The sequence below is a fragment of the Ambystoma mexicanum genome, chromosome 6p, assembly GCF_040938575.1.
Source record: "Ambystoma mexicanum isolate Mex_15411 chromosome 6p, UKY_AmexF1_1, whole genome shotgun sequence".
Taxonomy (NCBI): domain Eukaryota; kingdom Metazoa; phylum Chordata; class Amphibia; order Caudata; family Ambystomatidae; genus Ambystoma; species Ambystoma mexicanum.
This window is the reverse complement of record NC_090935.1, coordinates 339,117,307-339,144,399: the sequence shown is the minus strand read 5'-3', so window position 1 is coordinate 339,144,399 and position 27,093 is coordinate 339,117,307. Positions and strand designations below refer to the sequence as shown.

The 27,093-nt window shown below is 45.0% G+C and overlaps 1 protein-coding gene across 5 annotated transcripts in view; it reads left to right on the top strand.

Moving 5' to 3' along the window:
* The window catches only part of AMACR (alpha-methylacyl-CoA racemase), an 809,944-nt gene that overhangs the window by 543,498 nt on the left and 239,353 nt on the right, over nt 1-27,093 (top strand). For all 5 annotated transcript variants that reach the window (XM_069627095.1, XM_069627093.1, XM_069627094.1 and 2 more), the window contains 2 exons: nt 24,697-24,857; nt 26,896-27,076. In XM_069627095.1, coding sequence (XP_069483196.1) covers nt 24,697-24,857; nt 26,896-27,076 — 342 coding nt within the window. The remainder of the gene's footprint in view (nt 1-24,696; nt 24,858-26,895; nt 27,077-27,093) is intronic.

Below are 27,093 nucleotides of genomic sequence, written 5' to 3'. Positions count from 1 at the left end.
AACACAGCCAGCTTGGTGGAGATCCAATCCCTGCCACAGTCGGGAGTCGGCGCTCCAGCAGGGGTGGACACCACAACTGGAGACCAGCTGATGGAGGATGTGCAGGCATCATCGGACTGGGCACATTTACAGCAGCAGCAGGAGCAGGCTCTAGGTGGGAGCAATGATGGCTCAGGGCCATCGACATCAGGGGGGCAGGCATCGGCCAGAGGGCAGGAGAACCCTGGAATGGATGTCTTCCGTGTGGCTGCGGTTGGGCCAGCGTATAGGTGCGGAGCGGCGGTGGGCGGAAGAGGCGCAGCTCACCATGGTCAGGGCAGAGTTCTCCATGCGCCGGGCATTGAGGCGGGCAGAGTGCCTCGAGGCGACTCACAGGGAGTTGGAACAGGCCCTGAATGCCTCCCTGCGAGACCTCGGGGCCAGGACAGAGGCCCGCCTCCAGCAAATAGATATAGAGTTCGATGATGTCCTGGCCGAAAAACATCACTGAGTGAGCCGCAGGACTTGCCCGTCGCCGTTGTAAATAGTTAATAGTGTTAGGTTTCCTTTTATTTGTTTTATTTTGGGGCTTTTGGACTATGCCCCACACTTTGGTAAATAGTTTTTTTGTTAGGTAGGTTATTAGATAGGTTTCATTTGTTTTGTTGGGCTCATGGACCCTTGAGAATTGTATTGTACATAGTTGGACGTTGGATTTATTTGGACATTTTAATTTCATTTCACCATGGATCAATGGATTTACCTTTTTGCGTTTCATTTGGATTTGATTTGGTGGACAGAGTTTTGTCCATTTTTCTTTTGGATTACTTGGGTTTTTTTGAGGAATTTTGTATTTTTTATGTGGACATGCATTTAATTTCATGTTTGGCATTATTTTATGCTTCAAGTACTTTCAATTGGTTTTCATGTTAATACATTTTGATCTTTTACTTCAATGTGTGGGATTCACTTATTGGGTTCATGCATGTTGACATGTGGGTTTACTCAATCAATGGCAACCTGTGTGTGTGTGTGTGTGTGTGTGTGTGTGTGTGAGGTGCAGGGGGACATGGGCGGGGGCCTGCTGGCAGGTGTCCCTCACTGCTGGGGTCTGGAGGTTCAGGGGGACATGAGTGGGGGCCTGCTGGCAGGTGCCCCTCACTGCTGGGGGTTGGGGGTCAGGGGGACATGAGTGGGGGCCTGCTGGCAGGTGCCCCCTCACTGCTGGGGGCTGGGGGGTGCAGCGGGACATGAGTGGGGCCCTGCTGGCAGGTGCCCCTCACTGCTGGGGGGTGGGGTGCAGGGGGACATGAGTGGGGGCCTGCTGGGTTGGAGATCATATTGCAAGGTGACATGTGGCTTAGCTGGGGGGCATGCCCATGGTGGATGGGCTGTCTGCAGGACATGACCAGGGGTGCAGGGTAGTCCCCTGTGGTGTGGGCTGCCTGCAGGGGCCATGGAGGGGGTAGAGGGGACACCTGGGAGGACCCACACTGCCAATTCACGTGTGGGACTCCCCGCGCACCCCACTGGATACATGTACCCCGCTCTGACAGCGAAATCACATGTGAAACTTCACCCGCACCCCCGAAATACACGTACCCCGCTTGCACAGGGCCACTCGCGTGTGAAACTTCCCGCAAACCCCAGTAATACACATAACCCGCTCTGACACCAAAATGATGTGTGAAACTTCACGCGCACCCCCGAAATACACATACCCCGCTCGCACAGGGCCAATCGCGTGTGAAACTTCCTGCGAACCCCAGTAATACACGTACCTCGCTCGCACAGGGCCAATCGCGTGAGAAACTTCCCACGAACCCCAGTAATACACGTACCCCGCTCGCACAGGGCCAATTGCGTGTGAGACTACCCGCGCAGCGGGGTACGTGTATTCGGAGGGGTACGCAGGGAGTTTTACAGGTGTTTTTCGAGGTGGTGAGCATGTGCGCCATGTACGGGATTTGTGTGCTGTACATGGCGCACGGGGAGGGGTTGGGGGCGTAACTGGCGCTGCTGCAGGGTCGATGCGCCACGGATGGTTTTGGATGTTAAGATCCATGAATACGCTGTGCGCAGAAATGGATTTTAGCGCACGCGGCTGGCGCAGAAAGTCGCATGCGCACACTGTGCGCCAGCCGCGTGCGCCACTTGTGCGCTGAATTCTATGAATTACCCCGCTAGCTTATTGTTTTTGCTGTTGATTTCATAAAAAGTGTACATTTTCTTTAAGGATGGCTCATAAATCAGTGAATCCCCAGTGCCTTAGATGCCAGAGATGGGCACTGTGCCTGCTTTGAGAATGCATTCCTCAATTCTGCCAGGTTTACGATACCCTTGTGCTATTTGCAATCACCTGCAATGGGACTCTTTCCCGGGCAACACTGTCATGTTATCATATTTGTAGAGGATGCGAGCTTCACATTCCTAAGAATGATCCTGAAATGATGAATAAGATACTCATTTTGTGCCATAGTATATGCCTTGAAATGCCCCAACAGTCATTTGCACTGCACTCCTTTGGCTCCACAGTTTCAGGAGCATTGCAAAAGGCCAAATTGTGGATATGTCCTAAAGGAAAGCTCACAAATTTGGTCAGACTTCACCATCACCAGACAAATTGGAGGAAACTACATTGAGGCACAAAGATCAGGACTGCTAAGTAGGTCCAGTTGTGCTAGCCAATCGCATGGCTGTAATGTTTCACAAAAGATGGTTACCGCCCATCTCGAAATTACTGTTTTTCTTCCCTGTGAACGAGGAATATATTGCGCTCGCAATCCCAGGAGCTCCACTGTATGAGAATAATGGCTTCGTTCTGGGCGAGATCTGCCACATCACGACCGAAACGTCTTCTTGCTCGGAAAAGGTCCCTTGTGAAGAGCCTTGTGTTGTGGGGTTGAATGATGGGCACAAGGTCACCAGGCTATAAGCCTAGTCCAGTTTATCTGTTCAGGTTACAACTTAAGTAGGCAGTTCTTCTATATGGTAACTGGCATCCCCACCCACACTATACTTCCTCAGTCAATCTCTGCAGCCAACGGATTGTGCCCTCTGCACACCCCCCCCCCAATAACACAAAAATGAGGAAGAAGGAAGTAGTTGAATTGAAAATATACTCCAATACTGTACACATCACAATAATGTGCTCAGCCGAGCAGAGACACATGCAGAAATAAATGAAACAAGGGGAAAAAGATTACATCTGCTGGAAATCTTAACTTTAATCTCTTATGTATCTCAACTATAAATGTGTTCCATACACTGGGGCCTTCTTGCCAATCCTTAGACTGAAATCTAAACATGAGCTGTACACTACCCTGCCCGATACAACTTCACTTCCAGAAGCAATTGATAATTTTGCATGCACTTGGTCAAATCATTCACGATAGTCCCCCACACTAAGGGAACAATGCCTAGGAACAGATGGCATACATAGACTCAACAGAACCACTCTCGTCACAACTGTGGGCTCTACAGTTTGTGACTGCTTAAAACAATAGAGCAGGAATGACAAGGGAAACAAGAGCTAAGAGGGAGGACAGGGGGCGCGTAACACTATAGGGAACACCACGGTGGGATGTACCAGCACAATCCTTCTAACATCCACAACTCACTACAAGGTGAAACCCTTAACACTTTTTTAAGCAAGAACTTACAAAACGCTACGGCAGTGTTGTTACTGGACACCCATAGCGAAAAGGTAGGGTGCATAAGGCAAATAAATTCATACTCTCTCAACTGCCGTCTAAAACGCACCACCAGCCCACAGCCAGAGAACTCAAAAAGTACCAACCTCAACCCAACAAGGTAGCTATGCGCTTTCCACTAGGGACTGCCACCACCAAGTCTCGATTCCGCCACAATAGAGCACAACCCCTCCAAAATGGAGTACAAACTACATGCCACTAGAACACCTTCTGTCACAGGCTGTCACCCCATGGCCTCAGTCCTGCCACAACTGAGCACAAATGAAGAAAACCTTAAGAACAGTATCTGTTCATCACATGTCTAAATGGCACAGTTAGATGAAGTACCCGCTAGTTTAGCTCTTCAACTCTTATCAACCTTCCAAGGGAAACGGATTGCTCCTCTTGTCAGCCATAGAAAGAGCCCTTCTCCCACTTAAGATGCTGCACAAGATCTGGCATACCTATGCACTAAGGCAGACAGTCTAAAATAGGCAATACCCCAAACTAGTTTCTCACATCCAAGAAGTAACCTCTGACAGAAGATGATGACCCCACATTTTAATTAGATCCCTCCAATAAGGAATCACCCAATACAGAACTTAAAAACTCACTAATATTACTCATGTAAATCTCAATGATGTCATTCTTACAAAACTCTATCGCTAAGACCTCAAATCAAAAAAGATGTGTTGGATATCTCTCTCGTACCCACACATGTATAAGCATGCATACTAGCTCTCTCATTGTAACCAATATGTTTTGGTAACAAGTTAACCTTGTTATCGCTTTTTTCCAAAATTAAACATGGCACCATTAGCTAAATGAGCTGGACATCTTGAACAATTACATTTTATTGTAATGTTTTCTACTTCAGCATAAAATATACCATGGGTAGCCCTAAAAGGCCTCCAAACACGAAGCATGCAATGACACAGCATTATTCATTAAATACGCACAGCACACTTATAAGTGTGCTGAGCACCACATCTGTCCATACTCCTTCATGCTCAACAGATCACAATTGTGCTAAGACTCACAGATGCACTCACACATGCATACATCATGCACATATTACAGTGCTATACATCACAGTATCAACGTGGAGGAAACCCTGCTAACCTGTTCCCCCAACACACCATACCCTTTGCTTATCTGATGTGTTTATATTTAAGAGGAAAGATCGAAATCCGGCTATGTTCCCTGTGGGATGTTTTAACCCACTCTGCTCTGCCCTGCGGCATCACTGTGTGCTGGTGGTACCAGAATCATCAAAATGGCCACGAAAACCCCATGCGCGCCAAAACCTAAGGAAATTGCGCTCTACCAAGCACAAAAAGATGGCTGCCAAATCATCCATGCATGTTGTCAGTGGTGGAATGGAGACCGCACTTCTGAAACATGTCATTAGGCTGCCCAACATGTAAAAATAGAGCACAGATGAAAAGCAGTGCTTGCTGAAAGAAATCCTAAATCTTGCAGTTAAACCTTTTCTTGGTTGCTGAAAATACGAAATGCTGGACCAAAACACCCGCAAACATCCAGTCTTATTTCGGGGTGTCACATTTTACTGAAATCAAGAAAGCATTGTGGAATTGCAATATCCTGGAAAGCTGAATTGGTCACAAAAACATCCACAACCCGTTTGCCTGCCTGTGAAAGCTGTCAAAATCTGGCCGCAGTACCAGCGGCTGCCTGTGACTATTTCAAAATCCTGTTTTAAAGCTGTAAACTTGTACCATTAAGATCTAATGTCTAAAATCTAAGTGACCTGTCATCAAGAGTAACCTAGGTTGCAACTATTTAAACTTCATGGTCTAGAGCCTGGAATCCGTGTTCTAGATGTTTGTTTTAAAATTGCAAGTTTATTTTCAACAAAGAAAAATGTAACAAAGTGACTTTTAAAGTAAGCCTGATGCAAGCCAAAAGTACAAACAACTTCCCCCACTGGGCAAGGCACCTCCCTTCTGCTCTCTGAGCCAGGAACTCACATTCAGGTGTTGTTTAAGAGGGAAGGGGCACTGGGGCTGCTCTGGGAAGAGCACAATGGGCTTCCACCCAGGCATGGAGATGCTAATCAGGAAGGATTGTGAAGGGCCTCTGCCAGAAGGAAGTGGGCGGATATTGCTGCTGAGGCTGCAAGAAGGAAAAGGAGGCGGGGACAGATAATTTTGTTGATTCACAATGGACAAAAAGCAGACTGATAAAAGTCAAAAAGACTGATAATTTACTGTGGACAGTTGTAAAAAATATATAAACCATGGACTTCTGAACCTAAATTTTTGCTGCACATTTTTACGAGGATCCAGAACTCTGTGCTTTGCTCTGGGACATAACTGTAGAAATTGTGGTTTTATACCAAATGTATTGATGTCAGTAGCATGAAACTTCACCTGCTTATGCTCATATACAATGCGGACATGTGTACCAATAATGGACAAACTAGAGATTGTGTCCCAGACAAAAAGTGCGAAATTCTGTGAAATCCAGACCCGAGATCGTACCGCGACGGGGCTTTGAATGGCACTTGCTCCACAAAATATGTGATCTAGATATGCTATTGTTATAAAGTTTGTAAAATTGTAAATATGTATTATATGAAAAGTAGATTTCATGTTCAAAAACCAAGGGGAGGATTCCCTGCCTCATAAAACCACATCATCATGATGACACACTGTTTTCTCCTCCAAACAAGGGAGAGTGCGGATTCTAGCCTATAGCCAACCTAGGGGGCGCGCTTAGGATAATCCAGCATACACACCCCTTTATCAAATGCATAAATAGAGAGAGATGAGGACTTAGTAAGACAGACACATTCACCCACCAACCGATTGCTAGCGGAGCACTTTGCAAGAGAACTATCCATATTCCAGACTCCAGGAACTTGGCAAGCAGAAAGGCCCATTTCCATAGCTGAACCATTCTCAGCTTGGCCTTAAAATTCCAGAAACCAGGATTTACCCAAGACCTCTAAGGGGAACCAAAGAACAGCCTGGCTGTGCTGTACTGCTTTCCTGCTAAGAATTATTGCCAGAATTCAAAGACCCAACCCAGTAGAGCTGTGCTTTGACCAGATAGCTGTGAACCAGAGCCATTGCAGATCCAGTCCAGTCCTACCATGCAGACCAGAGCGCCTTGCTGTCCAGTTCGGTGTGCCCAGCAGAATTCCTGTCCAGAAATCTTGACTGACCTGAATCCCTGACGGTTCTGTTCAAACCTATGTAGTGAGTATCCTTAGTATAGGACTGTCATTCGTTTATCTACTGTCCATAGTCATCCCTATCCAAACCCATCCTCTCCGATACTCAGAACTGTATTGTTAGAACATTTTGAACTGCCTGCACTCTATCTCATCCCTATTATTTCTTCTGTACTAGTAGTGTTAATCCGATGTTTGCGCTGATGTATATTTTTCTGAAGAAGGCAAGCGTTTCGGCAGGCAAAAACCTGATCCAGAGACGTCCTGGGCTGGTGGCTGTGCTGTCGTGTAGTTTGCTTCTTCATAGTCCATCCCTAGTGTAAAGAAATCCTGTTCGTCTTTTTAAAAGCGCATCCTTGTTTTACAATTTGCCTCTTATCTGAGAAAAAAAGACCTCCACGAAAACGTTCATAACGTCTTCATGCTAGAAATGAAATTTAAGTATCTGCTTGTAGCTAACATCCTAAGCTTTCTAGAGAACCCAAAACCGCATCCCAAATCCTTATAGTTCTCCCGCGATCGCGATTACCGCGCTTGGAAAAGTTTGCCACAAATGTTTCGTTTTGGCAAAATCTATAACGTGTGAAATAGCTTTTCATTGCACTCGACCTCAAATTTAAGTTTAAGTTTCAAAGAGAGGGGGGTGATAAAAGTGGTACATTGTTCAGAATAAAAGAACCTATAGACATAAATAAATAATTAAGGGTTTCAGTTGTGCATCACACGCTAGGCATTGATTTAGGTGAAGTGCCGGATTGAAATCACTTACATTCCCCACCCACAAAAAACACAAACGGGAAGAACAACCAAAGACAATATGGCAGCCGATCGTACAAGCTCACACCAATCCCCACTGCACATACCATGGACAAGTACAATGAAAGATACCCTCTCAGTCAAACTTACAACCCAGGAGCAGTGCGAACATTACCCAAGGTGGGCAAAGACCCACAGAGTGGAACCAAAGACAACTCCATTGACAGTCTCGACTAAAGCGCCAAGAAGCCATGCATCAAGTCATTAGAGACAACACGACATAGCAGCGTTAGACATGAAACACATGTGTCATCCGCATACAATCGGGACACGCACCCACACCCAAATACACGAAGAACACAGGCGTACAGTTCTATGAGTTAGAGGACAGTGACATGCACATACTGTCTGCACGTTTATTTTGTTGCCATTAACTTGTCACAAAAACCGCAAGAAGATCACGGCAACCATGTGGAATTGCAGGAGCACTCTAGGGACCCCCTGCAATACCAAGCCATCCCTACTAACCTATGGATACTATGGAAAGGTACATACAGTAGAAACCAGAGCATGGCTTAGTAAATCACAGTAGACCACAATTGCCTCAGAAAGCTGAATGCCTCACAGGCCAGAGCTGCCGTGTGTGGGGGGCCAAGGTTGCAATGTTGCAAGTGATATTCTTTTGCTGAACTGAGGAAACACCAGCACGACAGATGCAAAGAATTCTCCTTAAATCCAAACTAATTCATAGCTCCAGAGCTCACAAACACGATCTCTGGACACGTGGTCTGGGAGAGCTGACGATAAGCCAAGAACTGGCACCTTGGTAAACTCGCAGTCTCACGGGCCAGACAATGGTTGCATAAGTTGTTACACCCAGAGCTGAAGTCAGACGCTGGGAATGGAGCGCTTTCATGGTGCTTCACATGCGGTTAGGATACAGACACATAGTTGCACATATTAACTTAAACAGGTACGCTCCAGGCTGAGAACCAACTTGAGTCCCAGGCCTGCGGCAAGCAACTCAGCCAATCACAATTCAGGACCCTAGGGGAGGGTAGCTGGGGACACCGATCAATCGTCAGACCCACATACTGCAACATTTAGAAGTACCAGTTTTCGAGGATGGTCCTGACCGGACACCTGACATGGGAAGAGCCACTGAAATAACCTCAATGGGGACCACTATAGGGGGGACTACCACTCAACACCCAATCCCGAGTGGAGATAGGTTTCCTGAAGGGCCCAGAACACAATGTCATTGTAATGCAATTACAGTTCAAAACTGGCATGCGAACCAGTGTTCATGGAGTGTGCCTGGTTTTACCTCCATGTGCTGATCCCTGTCGGTTTGTTGGCTGTAATAAACCACAGTTGAACTTGCTACCTGTCTGGACGTGCGTTCCTTTTGGGAGAGGGAAGGGAGTTAGGCCTTCCATGAGTTCGGTGTCCGCAAACTCCTAGCAAAGCACGCTGCATGCCTGGGAGTTCTCCCTAACAATATAACCCTTACAAGACTGCTCCAGAAAGGCTAGATCGCAATCTACAGAGACCCTCTCCTCCCTTCAGGACTTTGCGACACTTGCGTGGAATCAACGTTCCTAATCAGAACGTGACGCTCTGCGGACAGTGCGCACTGCCGTTGGTTCTGTTGTGAGGACCTCATCATTACCTCTCAGCAGCCATGGGGCATGGAGCTCCCGATGTACATTAAAACTTTGCAGGGCACAACTGCCCTTGCCCCCCTGCAAGTCACAGGACAGCTGCAGCTTCTCCCGCGATGTCAGGAGGAGAGGTCGGTGAGCTCCTCTGAGGCCCCAAGCCTTGTTCGCACTGTACTGGACTTCTCTCCTTCATGCTGCGTGCAGAGGCAGCTCTCAACGGGGCAAACAGGAGACAGCACTGGAGGCAGCTCTCTTCAGGGCACACGAGAGCCACTGGACTGACACATCATGTGTAGAATCCCCAGCGACACCAATCCATTCAGGCAGGTATACTGGCTGGCACTGATACTGCCCCAAGTATGTAATGGTTAAAACGGCTGCTTCCTTTGGTTTCTCCACATCTACGGGATACGACTGACACTGCTGTCTATGCTTGTTCCAGCAGAGTAGTTCCTGAAATGCCTCTTGCTGGAAGAGAGATTCCTCACCAAACACTCAGCCTTCCCGCACTTGCCCTGGTCCACTCCCGTTCCTTTGATGATGGGTGCTGGGTAAACCTGCAATACAGCGCTAATAGCTTTCAGTGCCCTGGATGCCTCTCCAAGAACCGGTGTAATGTATGGCACAAACAGCTGTAGAGCCCTGGGGAGTGATCTTCAGTGGGGGCAGTTACCAGCCTCTGCACCCCCACAGCAGAAAGAAGGCACAGGTTCATCTCCACTCATCGCCAGAGTTGTGGGCTTGAATGATGAACACAAGTTCACCAGGATATAAGGCAAGTCCACTTTATTGGTTCAGGTTACAACTTAAGTAGGCAGTTCTTATATATGGTAACTGGCACCACCACCCGGGCTATCCTTCCTCAGTCACTCTCTGCAGCCAACTGATTCCCTGAAATGTAGACACTCGAGCAACTCATCACATTCTACTTTAGATTCTCATGACATCACCACCCTGACATCATTACCACTCACTCTGGTAGTGCCCTCTACACCTTACCTAAAAAAGAGCCTGCACATTTCCAGAAGCTCTGGACAACCTGTAATACCGAGGTATCCCCCATAATGCACCTGATGGGGAAGAACGTGTTCTGCTGCTTTCCCCGCCAGTATTGGGATGTTCAGAGAAACCCTGAAACTAGGAGGTGATCTAAAACAGCAAGACAACTTGTTTGAGCATTCCTAGCTCTGGAAAAATCCCTAGTTAGGAACACTTCCTTATGTACATTTTGGCCTTGTCCAGCACCAGAAAAGTCCCACTAACATTTACCATCTTCTTTGTGAAAAAGTCACCAAAAAAAGGCCTGCTTCTGATGAAACTAGCTCAGGGTCAATCTTTATAACTCTTCTGTAATGCTCAGCTAACATTGTGCAGTTTGCATTGCTGAAAAGCTAAAGAGATAAATCATCTTCTGTGACCATCTGGCTCAGTGGTCCATAGCATCTGTTTCACAAGCGTCAGTGGCCCATTCTGCCAGGTCCCTAATCTTGTCCAATTGGCCAGCCAAATCCAATAGTTGGGCATGGAAGCTGTACCCAGACCGATGAATCATTTTTTTGTTTTAGATGAGGCATAAGATGCTAGAATCCATTTCGCTGCCATTGAGCACCTTACCCCCATAAGCTGGTGTAGAAGACTCTACTCTGACCACCTTGTCAAAAACTTTACACAGTCTGTTACAAATATATTTAGCTACCCGATGCTACATGGTCCACTGTGATATCTTTGGGTGCAGGACATTGTTCAAGTCAAACATGTCCAACTCAAAAACGTTTTTCCTGAATGCTAAGGGTTAAGTCATTAGAGAACTTCTGCCTTTGTCTGGATTAGCGATCCGATTGCCTATGTGACCTCCCCCCCACAAATGGGAGTCGGGAGTATCTTCTAAAGGGGACTCTAACCCAAACCCTCAATGGCTGAATTGCACTTAGTCTGAGCCAGAGCGACTGTTCCTCAAGCCAGGACGTCTGGCCAGGGAATGGCATTTTCATTTTCTTGAAGGGGTCTTGAGCATCTAGAAGGGCGTCTTTCTGATCTGGTACCAAGGGTTCATTGTGGGAGACCTTTCAGTGTCCAAACTTTATGCGATGGACAGATCTCCTGGGTCTTTGGCCAGTTTATATCAAGATGTGTTGTGCCTCCAAAAAAAGCAACAGTTTAAACCAATTTGAGCTTGGGAAACAATATAGTCACTGGGATGGGTCCTACTGTTAATTCTTATTCCCAATTTCTCCAGATGATCCCCCCGCAGACTCTCCTCTTTCTTTATTATGACAAAATGAGGAAAGGACCATGGTACGGGCAGCTGGTGCACAAATTAGGAGTGTTGTAATCCAAGAGCTACTTGTGGATCTACCTCAGTGTGTTTTTAATGATGCCTGCTGCAGAGAACGTCTCCCTACATGTCCTAATGCTACAGGAGATTCGATATGCCTGGAGGAAGGGATTACCAGTTAAAGAGCCACTATAGTGAATAACCTGCATTTCTGTGAAATCTATTTTCCCTTATTCCACTTTGTAAAAATACTAGTTATTCTTTTTATCCATAAATGAACTTGTTGAATCATCTCAATGTCCAAAAAGTGTTTTGTGTCTAGCTTTACACCATAATGTTAAGTTAGTACTTATTTGTATTCTCCAGGTATTCCATTTAGTTATGCTCTGTGCTTCAAAACACCTTTATTATAATTTGTGTTTAATTCTTTTGATAACCCGCTCGCCTTGCTGGAAATGTTCTCAATTTCACTGTGATGTATTACATTAGTAGAGAAACATGATCACAGTGTAGACAATGAAAATGGATTTAGACTTTGTAGTGGGGTACTCTCCATGCAATACATCAGATGTCTTTCAAATAAGGAACATTGAAAATGTACTTTACATTTTTGCAGTCCAATGTTTTAACATTGTATTCCTATGATGTATTTAAGAAGTTTTAGCCAAGCCGTAGTGAGTACTAATTTGGATTATGATAATTGCATGTGACGGTCCTCTGAAAATTACTTGGGCCAATGTGTATACATAATGTATATTTCTGGGGCTTGTGAATCTGCTCAAGTCCCAGTGTTAATACAATGCCTCCATTCCCACGGACATTGGCTCACTTTCTTCCCGCATGGAGAATACTTCATTTAAATGTTGCCCATCATGCAACACCAAGTTCCGTTGGAAGGACATTCGCCCTGTGTGCAACATTTGCCTTCCAAGGAACCACAACAACTCTATGTCAAGCTTGCAAGCTTTTTAGACCAAGAACACTAAAAGAGCCAAACGTTGGACAGCCTTCGCTAGAGAATCGACTGCAAGAGCAATGCTGAGGAGCAAAATATGGAAGAAACACAGTTTCTTTGCATCTGGCCCCCAGCTCCATAGGGCCGACATCAGATTATGATGTGGAGGCTACCGCTGGTGGTGAAAAGGCTGCTCAGAATAAACCCCAACCCAAAACAGAGTGCTGATGTTTGTCAAAAATGTACATCCGAACTATCGATTTCAACCCCAAAGAAAATGGTCAACCCTCGACACAGTCACACAAACACTGCTTGAAGCTGGGTGCTGAAAAACACAGTACAAAAGACACTTAGACCCCCTATGATGCAACACAAGGCTTATTCCTCGAAGTCTGTGGAAGGGAAGGAGACACTTTCTGTTATGCAATTATTTCGTTTACAGGCTTCAAGGCTTCAAGGTCTGAGGTACTGAGGAAGAGGGGCCACTGAGAAAAATGCCACATCACAGTGGGACACATGGGAATCCTTGGTCAAATGACCGATTTGAATCAATCTTAGGCTAAATGGCATCTTGTATGAATGCTAGGAAAAATTACCTACAACGGAAACAAGGGTGGAGTCATTGGATGTCATCAAATCCACAAAAAGTAGGACACATAAAGATTAAGTGGAACAGCTCAAAGAGAAGGAGGAAATTATAGATGAAGAGGATTATTCAGAGGAAAAAGTAATTTCTGACTATAAAGATCATATTAATCGAGATCAATATACTTTTTTTTATCTTCAGATAATATTGAGACCTGCATTGCATCTCTGCAACTGAACACCAAGTTCTTTAAACCGACCACCTTAGCAGAGCGGCGACTAGGTTCAATATTCAGACACACAAATCTGAGGACCACATAGAGGATATTTAAAAAGGGGAAAAAACAAAAAAACTACTTTCTCTCACTTTATTCCTCTACTGAAAAGCAGAAGAGGCTAATACTTCTCTTCACAACCTAGTACAAACCAAATTTATATAAACTCTTGCATTGAGAAAAAATACAAACCATCTCTCAGTGATCCACTCTACAGTAAGGGCCATTTAATCGTAGACTCCTTAGTTACTACTGATGCTAGAAAAAGAGGAGAACCTTTAGCAACCAGGGAGTACCCTCGAAACAAGGAACGTAAAAAGATGTACTTGGCGCTCACCATAGCGAAGTACCTCGGGGTACTGCTTTGCCGCGTTGAACTTTGCTGCCTGTCTCTGCCAGTCACTTGTGAACTGCTACATGATATTTGCGGTATGCTTCCATGCTAATCCCCATACTAACTTTGCTTGGAACACTGTGAACTGAACTATATCCTTGATAAAGAGTATATCCATCAACGTATATTTGTTTTATTTTTTTTTATTTTGCCTCTTTAGTGCTTCAAATCGATAAGCCCTGCACCCCTTCACCAGGAGGGTTTAATTGCCGGGACTCGCGCACACCAAAGCGAAGTACCAAGAAGTACTGCTTCGCCGCTGAGTCGCAGTCGTGGGGCGATGGTACTTTGAGTTACTTTGGTCCTTTTATCTGTATTCCCCCCATTCCAAATACATGTGGAGAAACCCTTACTCCCTATAATCGGATATGCCCTCTCATAGACTCTCCACTGCTTTCGTGCACACGCTGAAACAACGTGCTAATCTTGCACGAGCCTCACCTCAGAACTCTTCCCTCATCTCATCCTCGCTGGCGACTAATCGTCTAATCAGGAAATTCACCCCGAGGCAAGTCAAGCGACCGGATATAATCCTGGGAAAAAAGCTGCAATGTCATGGAAAAGCCGCGACTACGACAACTACAAAACAATTGCATCTTACCTTTGTGGCTTTAAACACACAGGTAATCAATGTTGCTTCAATAAATGACTCCATTATTTCAGCCAGTTAGATTGGTACTCCAGTAGAGTCTGCCGCTGAAACAGAACTTGTCGAGGATGTAAATATTGTATAACGAATTCTACAAGTAATGCACAACCTGATTTGGACATAAGGAATCGGAGCCCAACTATCAGCCAACTTGCTCCAACGGCTCCTCCGCTTTTTGATCGAGATGATCAGATTTTTCTGTGTATACCATATCAACAATCTGTTAGATCTGACGTCTCACGTCCTCATAGGACAATTAATAACCAGCACGAACCGTTGGATTTGCCTGAACTTAAAAGCTTGCAGAACTTGTCACAATCGCCTATTTTGTCTTTTAACAATGTATCAAGAGTTGATTCCGTACTTGCGTTTTCATATGTAGCCTCTACCCCGAGAAGGCTTTAAAAAGGTAAAGCACATGCTCCTTCTATTTCTTCTTCAAGCCTCACTGATCGAAATTACTTTAAATGCTATAAATGTCAGTTCTCTCACTTTTTAAGATTTTCAAAACACTAACTGATAAACTTGAAGCGCAATCCCTACAAATAAATAAAATTCTTGAATGGGAAGTAACACATTCAAATTTGTTCGGTGTGAAATCGCGACCACATTCATCGGATCTTATTGCTGAATAGAATCTAAACAATAAAATTGGATCATCACTTGATCAAAAAAAAAAAGATGAGCCAAAGCTGCCTAACTTGTCTGAAGACAATTCACCTCCTCAAGGGCCTTGTACGCTACCTATAATTTTAGAAATCATTACCTCCACTGGGAAAAACCCCACACAACAAGAAGAGGTAGTGGCCCTAAATCAATACAAATCTGTGGTAACAAATACCAATATTAGCTATGTCCTGGCACCTTCCAAACAAACCTACACCATATTTTCATCCCCTAATAAAACACTAAAAAAGAATGCCAAAAATAATCCGCCAGACTTGATGAACCAGTCAAATCAGATAAAAAAACGTAGAACTGCGAAGCAACCTCAACAAATTTCAAATGCTGCAATTAAGCAATTTTTCAAGACACTCTAGATACCGAAGAAATACTATATTCAAGCTTCTGAAGCAATTGTAAAAAATACTTGACTTTAACGCAAACGAAAAGTCTTACCAAATCTCAAGTAGGGCAACCTTCCTTATATTATGCTCCCCTGGACGATCTTATAGCGGCGGCTGCTGATCAAAACGCGCCCAGAGTCACTAAGGCAACAAAGACATTTGTACATAACTACGCTGCATAGAACTCAGAGGGTAGACGTGCTGAGACCGCAAAGAGGTTGATAATTAAATGGCAGCTCAAAGAAAACTGTCAGCTTTAATATATGAATGTCCCTCAAACAGCACAACTAATGACGTTGCTCCGAATTTGAAAGTCACTGCCATTGAGATTGTCTAAAGCTCTCAAGACTCATGAATTAGCTCCTTTGCTTTTATCTATAGAAACTAGAGATACAAACAGATCAAGCATTCAGACCCACAAAGCCCCTTGCTCCCATGAACCTATTCATAACAACCATTTCATCTCGCAAAATGATTTTCAAAAAGCTGTAGACCGTTACATGGCAACTTGATCTATGCTACCCATCTCTAAACACCAAAACCCTATGATGCCAGCAACAACCTATGGATTGCTATCTCGAATTATACCAAACGGCCTGGAATTAAAATACATCAGAATCCAGTCCTTCCAACTCCGCCACTATGAATACATTTCAAAATCTTCCTGCTTCTAAAGAGCCTCATAATTATCCTAGAAAAATTAATTTGAAACACTTTTATAGTGTAATTATGAGATGTAGACAAGCTCCTTTCCCAAACTATGACCTTAACAGATCTGGCATAATGGCCATATCTGCAGAGGTTGTAAGTTTAGAAGACCTAAGCTCTGCCGACATTGATCGAATTGACTTTCTCAAGGATGATAAATTATCAGAATCAAAACTGTGGATCTCCTCAAGAATGCAATATCTTTTTTCATCTAGGTTTTGAACTTGTACAAGAACCATCGATTTCACCAGATGAATCTACGCCGTCCTTGCGTATGGCAAATGCGTATGCTCCTCAAACCTTAGATAACCATGACATATTAGATCCCCCTCAATCCAATTCATTGAAACAAAATCAAATTGCTCCTAATATTCAATCATCTTGCTGTTGTTGTAAAAATAAATCCGAACTAAAAGCAAGCTCACAATTGAGACAAGTAACAGTAGCCATCTGGAATACTCGAGGATACATGCACTTACTAAATAAGTGTCAATTATTTACACACATTCAACATAATCTTCTTGCAAGAAATGTGGCTCTTAGATACGCCTAATTGGGATTATCGCCAAATACTCTTGCATTCTGCTGATTCGACCTTCCAAGGGCAGACCCATGTCTTAACTCTTAACAGCAGTACAAATTTCATCAGGATTTATAATTGATGCCTGGTCTGCTCCAAATCCATTTATACAATTGGTCAAAGCTCTAAATAAAAATTTAGTAATAGCACTCATAAATGTATACTGGAACCCCAGTGGCATAACTAACAACCAATTTTTCTCAAGATCTGAATAAAATCTTCAAACTCATCAACATGGGACCAAAAATCTCTCATGTTATCCTGGCTGGTGATCTGAATTTACATTATCTGGAAAAGAACTTGACTGTACATGATGCACGTTTAACACTCTCGAAATTTGATCATGACCAACGGGGCATTGCCTGGCGACATCTTACCCCAGCCAACGTGGAAAAGAGGTCGCCAAAGAGCAATTATTGACTACATATATGTTGATCAAGCATTGTTAGCTGTTGCTGAAACAAGTCATTCCTCAAACTGAAAGCGACCATGAGATGCTTAAACTATCTTTGTCCTACTCCGATTCATCTCGCAAACCATCTCCAAATCATCTTAGAGGAACTCTAACATCAAATAATAGTAAATCAAGATTTTGTTGGACCGACGCCACTTTAGGAACTCTTAATAATTTAATATTTTCATTAACTAACAATTCCACTAACCAATCAACTCAACAAGGATTGCAACATAGCGAACTATTACAATTGTTTAAATTGAATAACACTAAAATTAATAAAAGAATCTTTAACACTGTTCACATTTATAATCCTCAAATTAAGCAAATGAAGACCCTCTTTCGCCAAGAAAAAAGAATAGCTATGTGTCTGCCTATAGATCAGAATTTTGTTAAACTTAAAACAATAAAAACAAGATATAGAAATTCACTTCGGGGGTACAGAGCATATGCTTACCAGAGAGACAGTGAAATCATGATACGAGCAATGACTAATAAAAATACTGCTCAAATTTGGTCTTTACTAAATCAAGTAACGTCCGAGTCTCAATTAGCAATACAAGTAAATGGAGTCTCGGAATCCCAACGGATGACTCATTTCACAAAGCTATATTCATTTCCTTTACTAGAACCATGGAGTTAGCTACTACATATGCAAGTCATTTCCATCTAATCTTTGATAAAGAAGATATAGAACAACTTATAAAAGAAATGGGCAGATCAAGGGCTCCTGGTCCTAATGGCTCTGGAATCTGATTCTAAAAGAAGATCCTCAAATGTGGTCTGAAATCTTGTTGAATTTATTCAACCATATCAATATGTCAAATAAAATTCCAGATCCCTGGAGGCACTCTAGAACAGTACCAATAGTCAAGAAGGGCAATCATAAAATACCATCAAATTACAGGCCATCGCACTTCTTGACGTGCCAGGAAAGATTTTTGCACGCTTAATTCTTTGCGATTTGAACCCTGAAGTCAAATAATCGTGATCCCCATCAAACTGGGTTTATTGTAGGATTGGGTACTTATATTAATATCATGATTCTCAAAGCATTGAAATATGGCAAGATCTCTTGCGACTCTGTCATTGATTTCTATAGAAAAAAGTTGTGCCTATTTTAATCTATGGAGCTGAAACCAACATCCCACAAAATCAACAATTCTGGAATAAACTGGAAGGTAAATTTTGGAGGAAGACACTGAACCTGCCAAACTGTGCACGAATATCATTAATCAGACATGAATTGGGACTCTCTTCCCTATATGTGAGTTACATGTGGAAATTGTGTTGTCTTTTGAAAAAGTTTATTGCTCAACATGGACAAAGTGTAATGCATTACCTGACAACGTATGTTCTTACCTCCAAGCACCGCTTTGCTGCGGAATGGAGGAGTCAGATTTATAACGCCTTGGCTGATGTTGATATCTATAGAACTTTTGATAAAGAACCATATCGAGCACAGAAGTATTTTTACATTATGGACTGGACAAATACACGATACAAATGCCAACAGTATAAAGATTTTGTGATAACTATTACCAAATTAATAAGCTGAACACTACGGAATAATCTTATAAAATTTCCGTCAGCTAGATCCACAAATGTATATCTCAGATTTAGACTAAATCTTTTATATACTAGAGCTATCCTGGCTCGCCGAGGCGTTATTGCTAAGCAACTGAACTTCTGTCAATATTGTAGGGACAAAAAACAACCAGAAACTTTACAACACTTGTTTGCTGTCTGCCCGAAACTTATAGAAAACCGCATTAACTGCTTCAAACAACATTTCATTGATTATGAAATTCTGCATAGGTGGGACCTATGGCTCAGGATTTTTGCAACTAACTTGAACTCTGTACGAATAGCCACCATTCAGTTTCTTGACTTCTTGGATTTAGATATGGTTAATTAGTCTTAAACCAAAATTCATCATTGTATATATGTTCTTTTTTTCTCTAAACTTAAGAATGTACCAATTTCCTCTATTTTATATTTTAATTCTCCTTGAATGCATGTGTAATATACCAAATAATATTCATATATGTAAATATCAAGAATTGAATGCAATTATTAACATGTTTTCACATTGAAAGGTTGTATACACAACCAAAACAATACAAAAAAAAATGTACTCTTTTGGCTGGAAAGTGTCCTCCTCAACACATCAACTGTGTATATCAAATGCTACAGCCCTTATTGGCACAATATAATAGGGAACAGTTGGATGAGGATGTTCAGTTGATGCTGTTACCAAAAACTCCTTAGATTCTGCAGATACAAGTGGTATAATGATAGCAGGTGCCACTGCCATTAAAAGACCAGCATGGCTCAGCGGGTCAGGTTTTAAGCCTGAGGCGCAGGCTATATCATTAGACCAACCAGTTGGGGGTTATCCATCAATAAACCTATTTGCAATGCTCGAGATCAAAAATGCCCCTGGTTCGCACCCAGGCACCCACAATGGGGCCCCTAGGCAATGCACTGTGGATGATGTGAGAAACCTGAGGGTATTCTCACTCCGCATCCCCTTGGATCCTCTATGCAGGTGGCCAGAGAAAAGCAATTGCTATTGGATTCTGACACTGGGGATGGAGAAGCGAGGGAAGATCACCTTGGTGGAGGGTTCTTTGGAACTAGGAGTGCAGTGCCCTTGGGCGAGACATGCTATCCCCCTTTCCCTATTGACAGCCAACCCAACCTAACTTTCCCCAACCTTCATAGGCTGTTATGAGCCAGTTCCCCTCATTTTGAGGGGATTGGGTACTCCAACGTATTCCATATCTATGACAGGTAATGTCCACAGCTGTGCTGCTTCGGAAAATCTTCTGCGTCCTACGTCGATGACATCGATGCGCCATCCCCGAGGACCTCCTCCGACGGCCGACATCACCCGATGTGATAAATAGGATGCACGGTGCCCGTGGCCTCAGTTCTGTTTTTTCTGCGAACGTGTTCGCTTCGTGAATCCCGGTACGCCTCGACTCTTTGGAGTTTGCTGTATTCTTCTCGGTTCGTTGAACCTGTTCGGTTTTTGTGAAGACCTGTTCGTGGAGATGTCTACTTCGTCTTCAACCCCGCGTCCGGGCTTCAAGAAATGCGGGAACTGTGGGTCCAAGGTGTCGGTCACAGACTCGCACGACGCCTGCCTCTGGTGCCTCGGGGAGGCCCACGATACGGACGACTGTGTCGAGTGCCAGTCGCTCACGGCCAAGGCCTTGCGGGAACGAAAGAAGAAGCTGTCGGTATGTCGGGTGTCTAAGCCCCGGAAGTCGAGGTCTATGGGGCTTTCGACGGATGACTCGAGAGGCGACTCTCCGCGTCATTGTCAGAAGTCCAGTGGGTCTCCTTCCAGGAGTTGGTCTTCGAGGCATTCCAGGAAGCGCCGGCATTGGTCGCCTTCCCCGTCCTCTTCCGAGGACTCCACCCGTCGGCAGGTCGCTTATCCCACCATGCAAGCGACACCGGAGGAATGGGCTTCCTTCGGGAAGCAGATGTTAGCGATTCTTGAATCGCAGGGCACCGGTCCGTCCGCGCCTCCGAGTGGGGTCGGTCGGCACCGGTCGAGAGACACCGCTCGTACGCCTTTGGGCTCGGGTGGTCGGCACAGTTCGCGGGAAAGGTCCCGCTCAGACAAGGGTAGCCGTTCTCGCCATGCCCGCTCCAGGTCCCGGTCCGCTAAGCGCTCGAGACCGTGTGATCCTGTGCCATCTTCGAAGAAGACGTCGACGCCTGTGGCGCCAAGGTCGTCGACGATTTCTCTCGAGGCTCCGCCTCCGAGGGGGTCGTCGACGCTGTCAGCGCCTAGGTCGTCGAGAGACACGCTCGGAGCTCCGGCTTCGAGGCTTGTGTTGACGCCGTCGATGCTGGCGGCGCTGCAGCTGACGTCGATGGCGATTCGCTCTATGCCGTTTCTGTCGACGCCGGTGCCGACTCGTTCTGCGCCCTCAACACCTTTCAAGGCGGTGGCGTCGGAGGGGCCCCGTGGCACGGGGTTAGCCCCTAGAAAGGCTCTGGCTAGGGTCAGGCATAGCTTTGGTCCCCAGGTGTCTTCCTCTCACCGCCTGGAGTACATTTCAGAGGGTGATGAAGGCTCTGATGAAGGCTTGGTTACGGTACCAGATGAGCTTCTCTCGGGCCATGGCTAGTTGGATGACCTGAGGCAGTCACTGCATGATGCCAGTGGACTGGACACCTCTCCGGAGGTGGAGTTTTGTAGGCCGGAACCTGGCACTCATGCCTTTTCTTCATACCGGCGCCTTATGTCTCGGGTCACTGAGTACTTGGGATGGTCGGCTCCCTCAGGTGAGTTCGTTCAGGATGATCTCACGGACATCCTTGATCTTGGTCCCCCCCACTGACCCGGTACTGCCGTTTCATATGGCTCTGCAGAGAAGGGTGGCAGCGGCTTGGACTGCTCCGGAGAGTCTCCCGGCAGTGGGCAAGTCTTTGTCGCGAAAATACTGTCCAGCCAGTAGCGACCCCTGCTACTTGTCCAGGCACCCCACTCCGGAGAGTTTGGTGGTGCAGGTGGCTACGGCCCCGGCAAAGCAGGCGTCGTATCCTACCATCCCTCAGGATAGGGACGACAAACGTTTTGATGGCTGGGCGAAGAAAATGTTTTCTTCAGGGGGTATGGCGCTTCAGGCGGCCAACTCCATATGTGCCTTGTCTCGTTTCACACACACTCTGTGGAACTGTGTTGCATTAGCGGCTGAACATATTCCCGAAGGGGACAAACAGGATGGTTTCCTTGCTATGGTTCAGGATGGCAAGGATGCCATGTGTGAGGCTGTTCAGTCGGGTTTGGACATGGCAGACTGTGTCAGCCAATCCATGGCGGCGAGCACCGTAATACGCAGGTTTGCGTGGTTGCGGAAGTCTGGGTTCACTACTGATGTGCAGTCCCGGCTCCTCAACATGCCCTTTGACTGTGAACATCTTTTTGGCAGCAAGGCTGATTAGAGTCTTGAGAGGTTGCAGACCTCCAAAGCTGCAGCAAAGTCGTTGGGCGTTGCAGTTCGCTAACCTCCGCCTTTTCGTCCTAGGGGACAGCAATGGAGGGGAGGTTCCTTTCGTTATTACTCATCCTTTGCTAAAGCGAGAGGAGCTGCCAGTCAAAGGGGCCACCGTAGGAGTGCCAGAGGTGGAAAGCAGGGTACTGGAGGTGCCAAGGCCGCTCGGGCAATTGCCTCTTTGCCCTCAGGCAACGGCGCAGCCGCTTCAGCTCAGTCATGTGGCCATGTCCCATGGTTCGCCGGTTGGGGGAAGCCTGGCGCAGCATCTTGTCGAATGGCGCGCCTTTACTTCAGATGTGTGGGTTCTGGAGATCATAGCCCACGGCTACTGTCTTCCCTTTCGACAGAGGCCTCACGACAATCCACTGGGGAATCTCTTGTTGCAGAGTCTAGATCTGCTCCTTGTACAGGAGGTTCAAGCCCTGCTGGAGAAAGGCGCCATAGAACTGGTGCCTGTAGCAGAGAGGAACAAGGGATGGTATTCCCCTTATTTTCTGATTTCCAAGAAAGACGGGGGATTGAGACCCATCATGGACTTGCGCGGTTTGAACAAACTCCTCAGGAAGGACAAGTTCAAGATGGTTACATCTAGTAAGGAAGCCTCTTCGCTGACTGGAATACCTGCATCGACCACTCAAAACATCTCCCTTGCTCCCTCCCCTGCCTCTATAATCGTTCTTTTCACCCGGCTGCCAGAATCCTCCTGCTCACCACAGCCCATCGTTGTGGCTGAGCCCCTGCTGTTCTGCCTCCCTTCCCGCAGTGTAGGGGGAGGCCTCACCGTCCCACACCACTCTACTTCTCCACCTCACCATGCCCTCGGACTGTTGCTCTCCCGCCAACCTACAATACTTCTGGTGACTCCCACAGGTCGCTTATTAAGCACCTCATGGACTACTCTACTCGCCTTCACAATTCAGTACGAATTTGCACAGCCCGCCGACTTCCCTCATCAACCTGGGCAGCATCTACATTCCTACCTGGCTGCAATCCGTGAAGCTGTCTATTACTCAGCCTTTTGCAGACTTGCCTTTATGTGCCTGCAACTTCTATTTTTGACTCCTCACTCAGCCCCAAATACCCTCTATTATCTTATTGTAACCCTCACCTTTGTGTTTCAATGTCATCTACATGCCTGATGCAGCCCCTCTTGCCATGAGGCGAGGCATGTCCAGTCTGCAGTCATTCATACCTGCTTTTGTCATAATTGCTTGTCTGCATGCCCGATGTTAACACTCTTGCCATGAGGGGAGACTTTTCCAGCCTGCAGTCATTCATACCTACGTGTCATAATTGGATGACTGGCCTTCAAAAATGCATTTTACCTACTTGTACCTGCACTTCCATCCATTACCCTCTCCCTTTTTCTGTACAGCACTTGCCCGTTCCGAATGTCCCTTGGCCTAGTAGGAATGGTTTTTATTTTGTTCTCCTCACCCTTGTCCCCCACATGTTGTCTTGGTGCCTTCTTGTTACAGCACTTCCCCCATTCCGAATGTCTCAAAGCCTAGTAGGAACGCTTCTGTCTTGGTTTCATATAAATACATTTTTTTTTTTAATCAAAGGTGTCAGTTCTAATGCCCCCAACCACTGAGGCTCTCTAGAGACGTCCATGATCTAGAGCCTTGTTGATAGTTCTGCAGGAAGCCGATGGCATTGATGTGTGCTTAAAGTTGGATGGCTACTGTCTTTTGTAGTGTTTGCCTAGGAAAGGCGGTAGCTGCTGAGGTCATTAGTGTTCATTGTTGGGTTTTTGAGCTGGGGATTGAGTTATCCAGCTTTCAGGGTGGTGCTTAAAGGGTGCAGAGTGAGGAATGCATTCATGATTTTCATGGTGAGGTGGGGGTTTCTGTAAGGAGTGCCTTGAGGATGCTAGCTGGCAAGATGTCATTTGAGTAGAAGAGGTTCTCACGCTTAAACTTCAAAACCTTAATTGGCTTTCTTTTGGGCCAAATATACATCTAGCATTTAAGACCATCCATTTGGTGCACAGTAGTAAGTAGGCTAGAAGCTTATCACCTTTGACTTCCTTGGCAAAATATCAGTATCTGGTGGTGCCTCAATAATTCATGATCTCGTCTATCTAGAACTCTAACTCTTTCCATTGCATGCTTAACCTTATTTGCTGACATTTCCCAAACATCTAAAAGCTCTACTGCTTTGTCTACATCATAAATATTTTAGAGTATCTGATCAAGGTCTGTACTTTATGTATGGTCAGTTTGTTAATGTATGGTCAGTTTGTTAAAGTAGACACTTTTTCCAGTATAAAGAAGAGGGTATGAAATGCGTGATGCTTTGTTGTACATCGCTATATTGTCTGTTTGTCCAAGAAAACAAGAAAAGTACTGCAGTTACTAATTGATTTATTTAATATGAGTTTATAAAAAAATCGGAATGCAAATTTTTAGACGTCCGTTTACTTTTGATTTGCTTTTTTCAGGCGTGCTCTCCAAACTTGGCAGAAGAAATGAGAAGCCCTATGCACCACTCAACCTCTTGGCTGATTTTGCGGGGGGTGGGCTTATGTGTGCAATGGGCATAATCATGGCCCTGTATGAGCGTACCAGGTCTGGCCAAGGACAAGTCATCGATGCCAGCATGGTAAGCTAAGGCCAGCGCTGCCCACGCAAATGTGTACCCTTGCCCTATTGGGAAGAGAAAAAAGCTTTCTTCAACTTGACTGTTTTTCTTCTCCAATATATAAGGCCAAATGTGCACATTCATGCAATTTTAACTTGTAGTGTGAATACAAATAAAGATGCCTGCTCTTCAGAAATTGCACTTATGTTGATCCAAGTACTTGTGCAATCAGAATACAGATGTGGTGATGACCAAGTATAGGCAACAAAACCATCAGTGAAAATGGTTACCTTTGAGATTTCACAGTGCGCTTCACACATGTGTGGATCAGCGGGGTTTCTCCTGGTAAAAAGGAACTATACCTGCAGTTCATATATTTGCTACTTCTGTCTTGAAGTCCCTTATCACAGATGGTGCCCTCGTTGATTTGCAAACAGTTTTCATTATTGGATTCAGCAAAGGCATGGGTCATATCATTACACACTAGACCAAAGGCACTGCTCCCAGGTCTGAAATCAAAAGCATTGCATCTTTTTTTCTTATTTTCACACAGACCTTATGTACACTGCCTGCGGATGGTTGGTTTGCATCCAAGACTCTGTGTTCCTTTGAGTCAGTTGCTCTAGCTCTCGCCTGTGTAGCAACTTCTTCTTGAATACTTTCTGCAGGTTTTTGTTTCCAGTCTCATTAACTAAGGTTTGTGTTAATGAGTGCTTGTGTCTTTGACCTGGTTGCTTTCATCTCTTGAAGCAAACCTGTAGTAAAGTAATTTCTTTTGAGGATTCATTGATTGGCACTCTTGCTTTCCTGAATATTGCCCCGTCGGAAAGCATTCATCTTAAAGGGATGGTCTAGTAAAAATTTTTATTTAAAAAATAGATAGGCCACATAAAAAAAAAAAATACTAGCATCCTCCGTTTTCAAACTTCCTATGTAAAATTTTGAGCTATTCAAGCTCAAAATTCGAAAAAGCAAGCACAGGGGCGCCGCCATTTTGTGAAATGGAGGCCCTCCTGTGCTGGCTTTTGCTTTTGCGGCACTAATGAAGGAAAAGCCAGCCAGCTGTAGTAAACAAAGTCTACCGCTGGGTGGCTTTCCCTTCATTAGTGCCGGGACTCGGAGGACGCGGACCGGAGACTAGAGCAGGAAAGCTGCAGCTGAATCTCGGTAAGTGCTATTTATTTTTTTTACTAAAAATAAGCACTTGCTGCGTTTTTTTTTCTAAGTTTTCCGGGCTGGAGGACCCCGGAAAACTTAGAAATAAAACCGCAGCTTTAAAAACGTATTTATGTTTGCGGTCGCTTTTGAAGCGAATGCAAACATAAATACAACGTTATTGTGTTGGAAAACGCTGCGGTTTTAAAACCGCAGCGTTTTCCAACACAACCGCGTTGTGTCTGCCTGAATCTGCTTTACCATTTGGGGCTTTACCATTACTGGTAATGACACATTTCTTCCTAAGAGTTCCAGAGACTATAGGTCTCGTCCTTAGTTTGCTGGTATTTCCTGTGGAAATATCTCCAAACTCTGTTATCGCCAATCGATCTGGTGGATTTAACGCCAGATTACAAGTTGGTTCACCATAGATATACTCCCCATTTTCGGAGTCCATAGAGAGTGTGGGGAACTTGCTGATTAATGGCAGGTGGCAATTACTCCCACTGTATCATCAAATCTTGGAATTTGGCTGTGCTGTAAAAGTGTGGCAAATCCTTTACTGCAATTTCTTTACCACCCTTCCAAACTCCTCATGAATCCTTGTGTCTTTCCTTGGTCTCACTTTATTCTTTTGTTTGCTGTAATTGCAGTAAACAGTGTTTTAAGTGTGGTGTTGCGTAGAAAGTGTTTTAAGTGTGGTGTTGCCATATGCAAGTCTCTCTGTAATGAAAGTTAAGAAGCTGTAGTTCTGCGGATGTCCAATAGGTCTCATGCATCCCCGTCTAAGCCCAGCATGCTCTTGTTTCTATGTTGGCACATTGTGTATACATGCATTGTATATGTGGGTTTGCTGGAAAGTTGGCAACAAATGAGCATTTTTTTTACTAATGCTTGCTTTTAGGTAGAGGGTGCAGCATATGTGGGATCTTTCCTGTGGAAGGGACAATATTTATTCAGTCGCCCACGAGGAGAAAACATTTTAGATGGCGGGGCACCCTTTTATGAGACCTACAAGACTTCGGATGGAAAGTTCATGGCAGTGGGTGCAATTGAACCACAGTTCTTCAAAGAATTGTTAAAAGGTGAGTGAGAGCCGGCT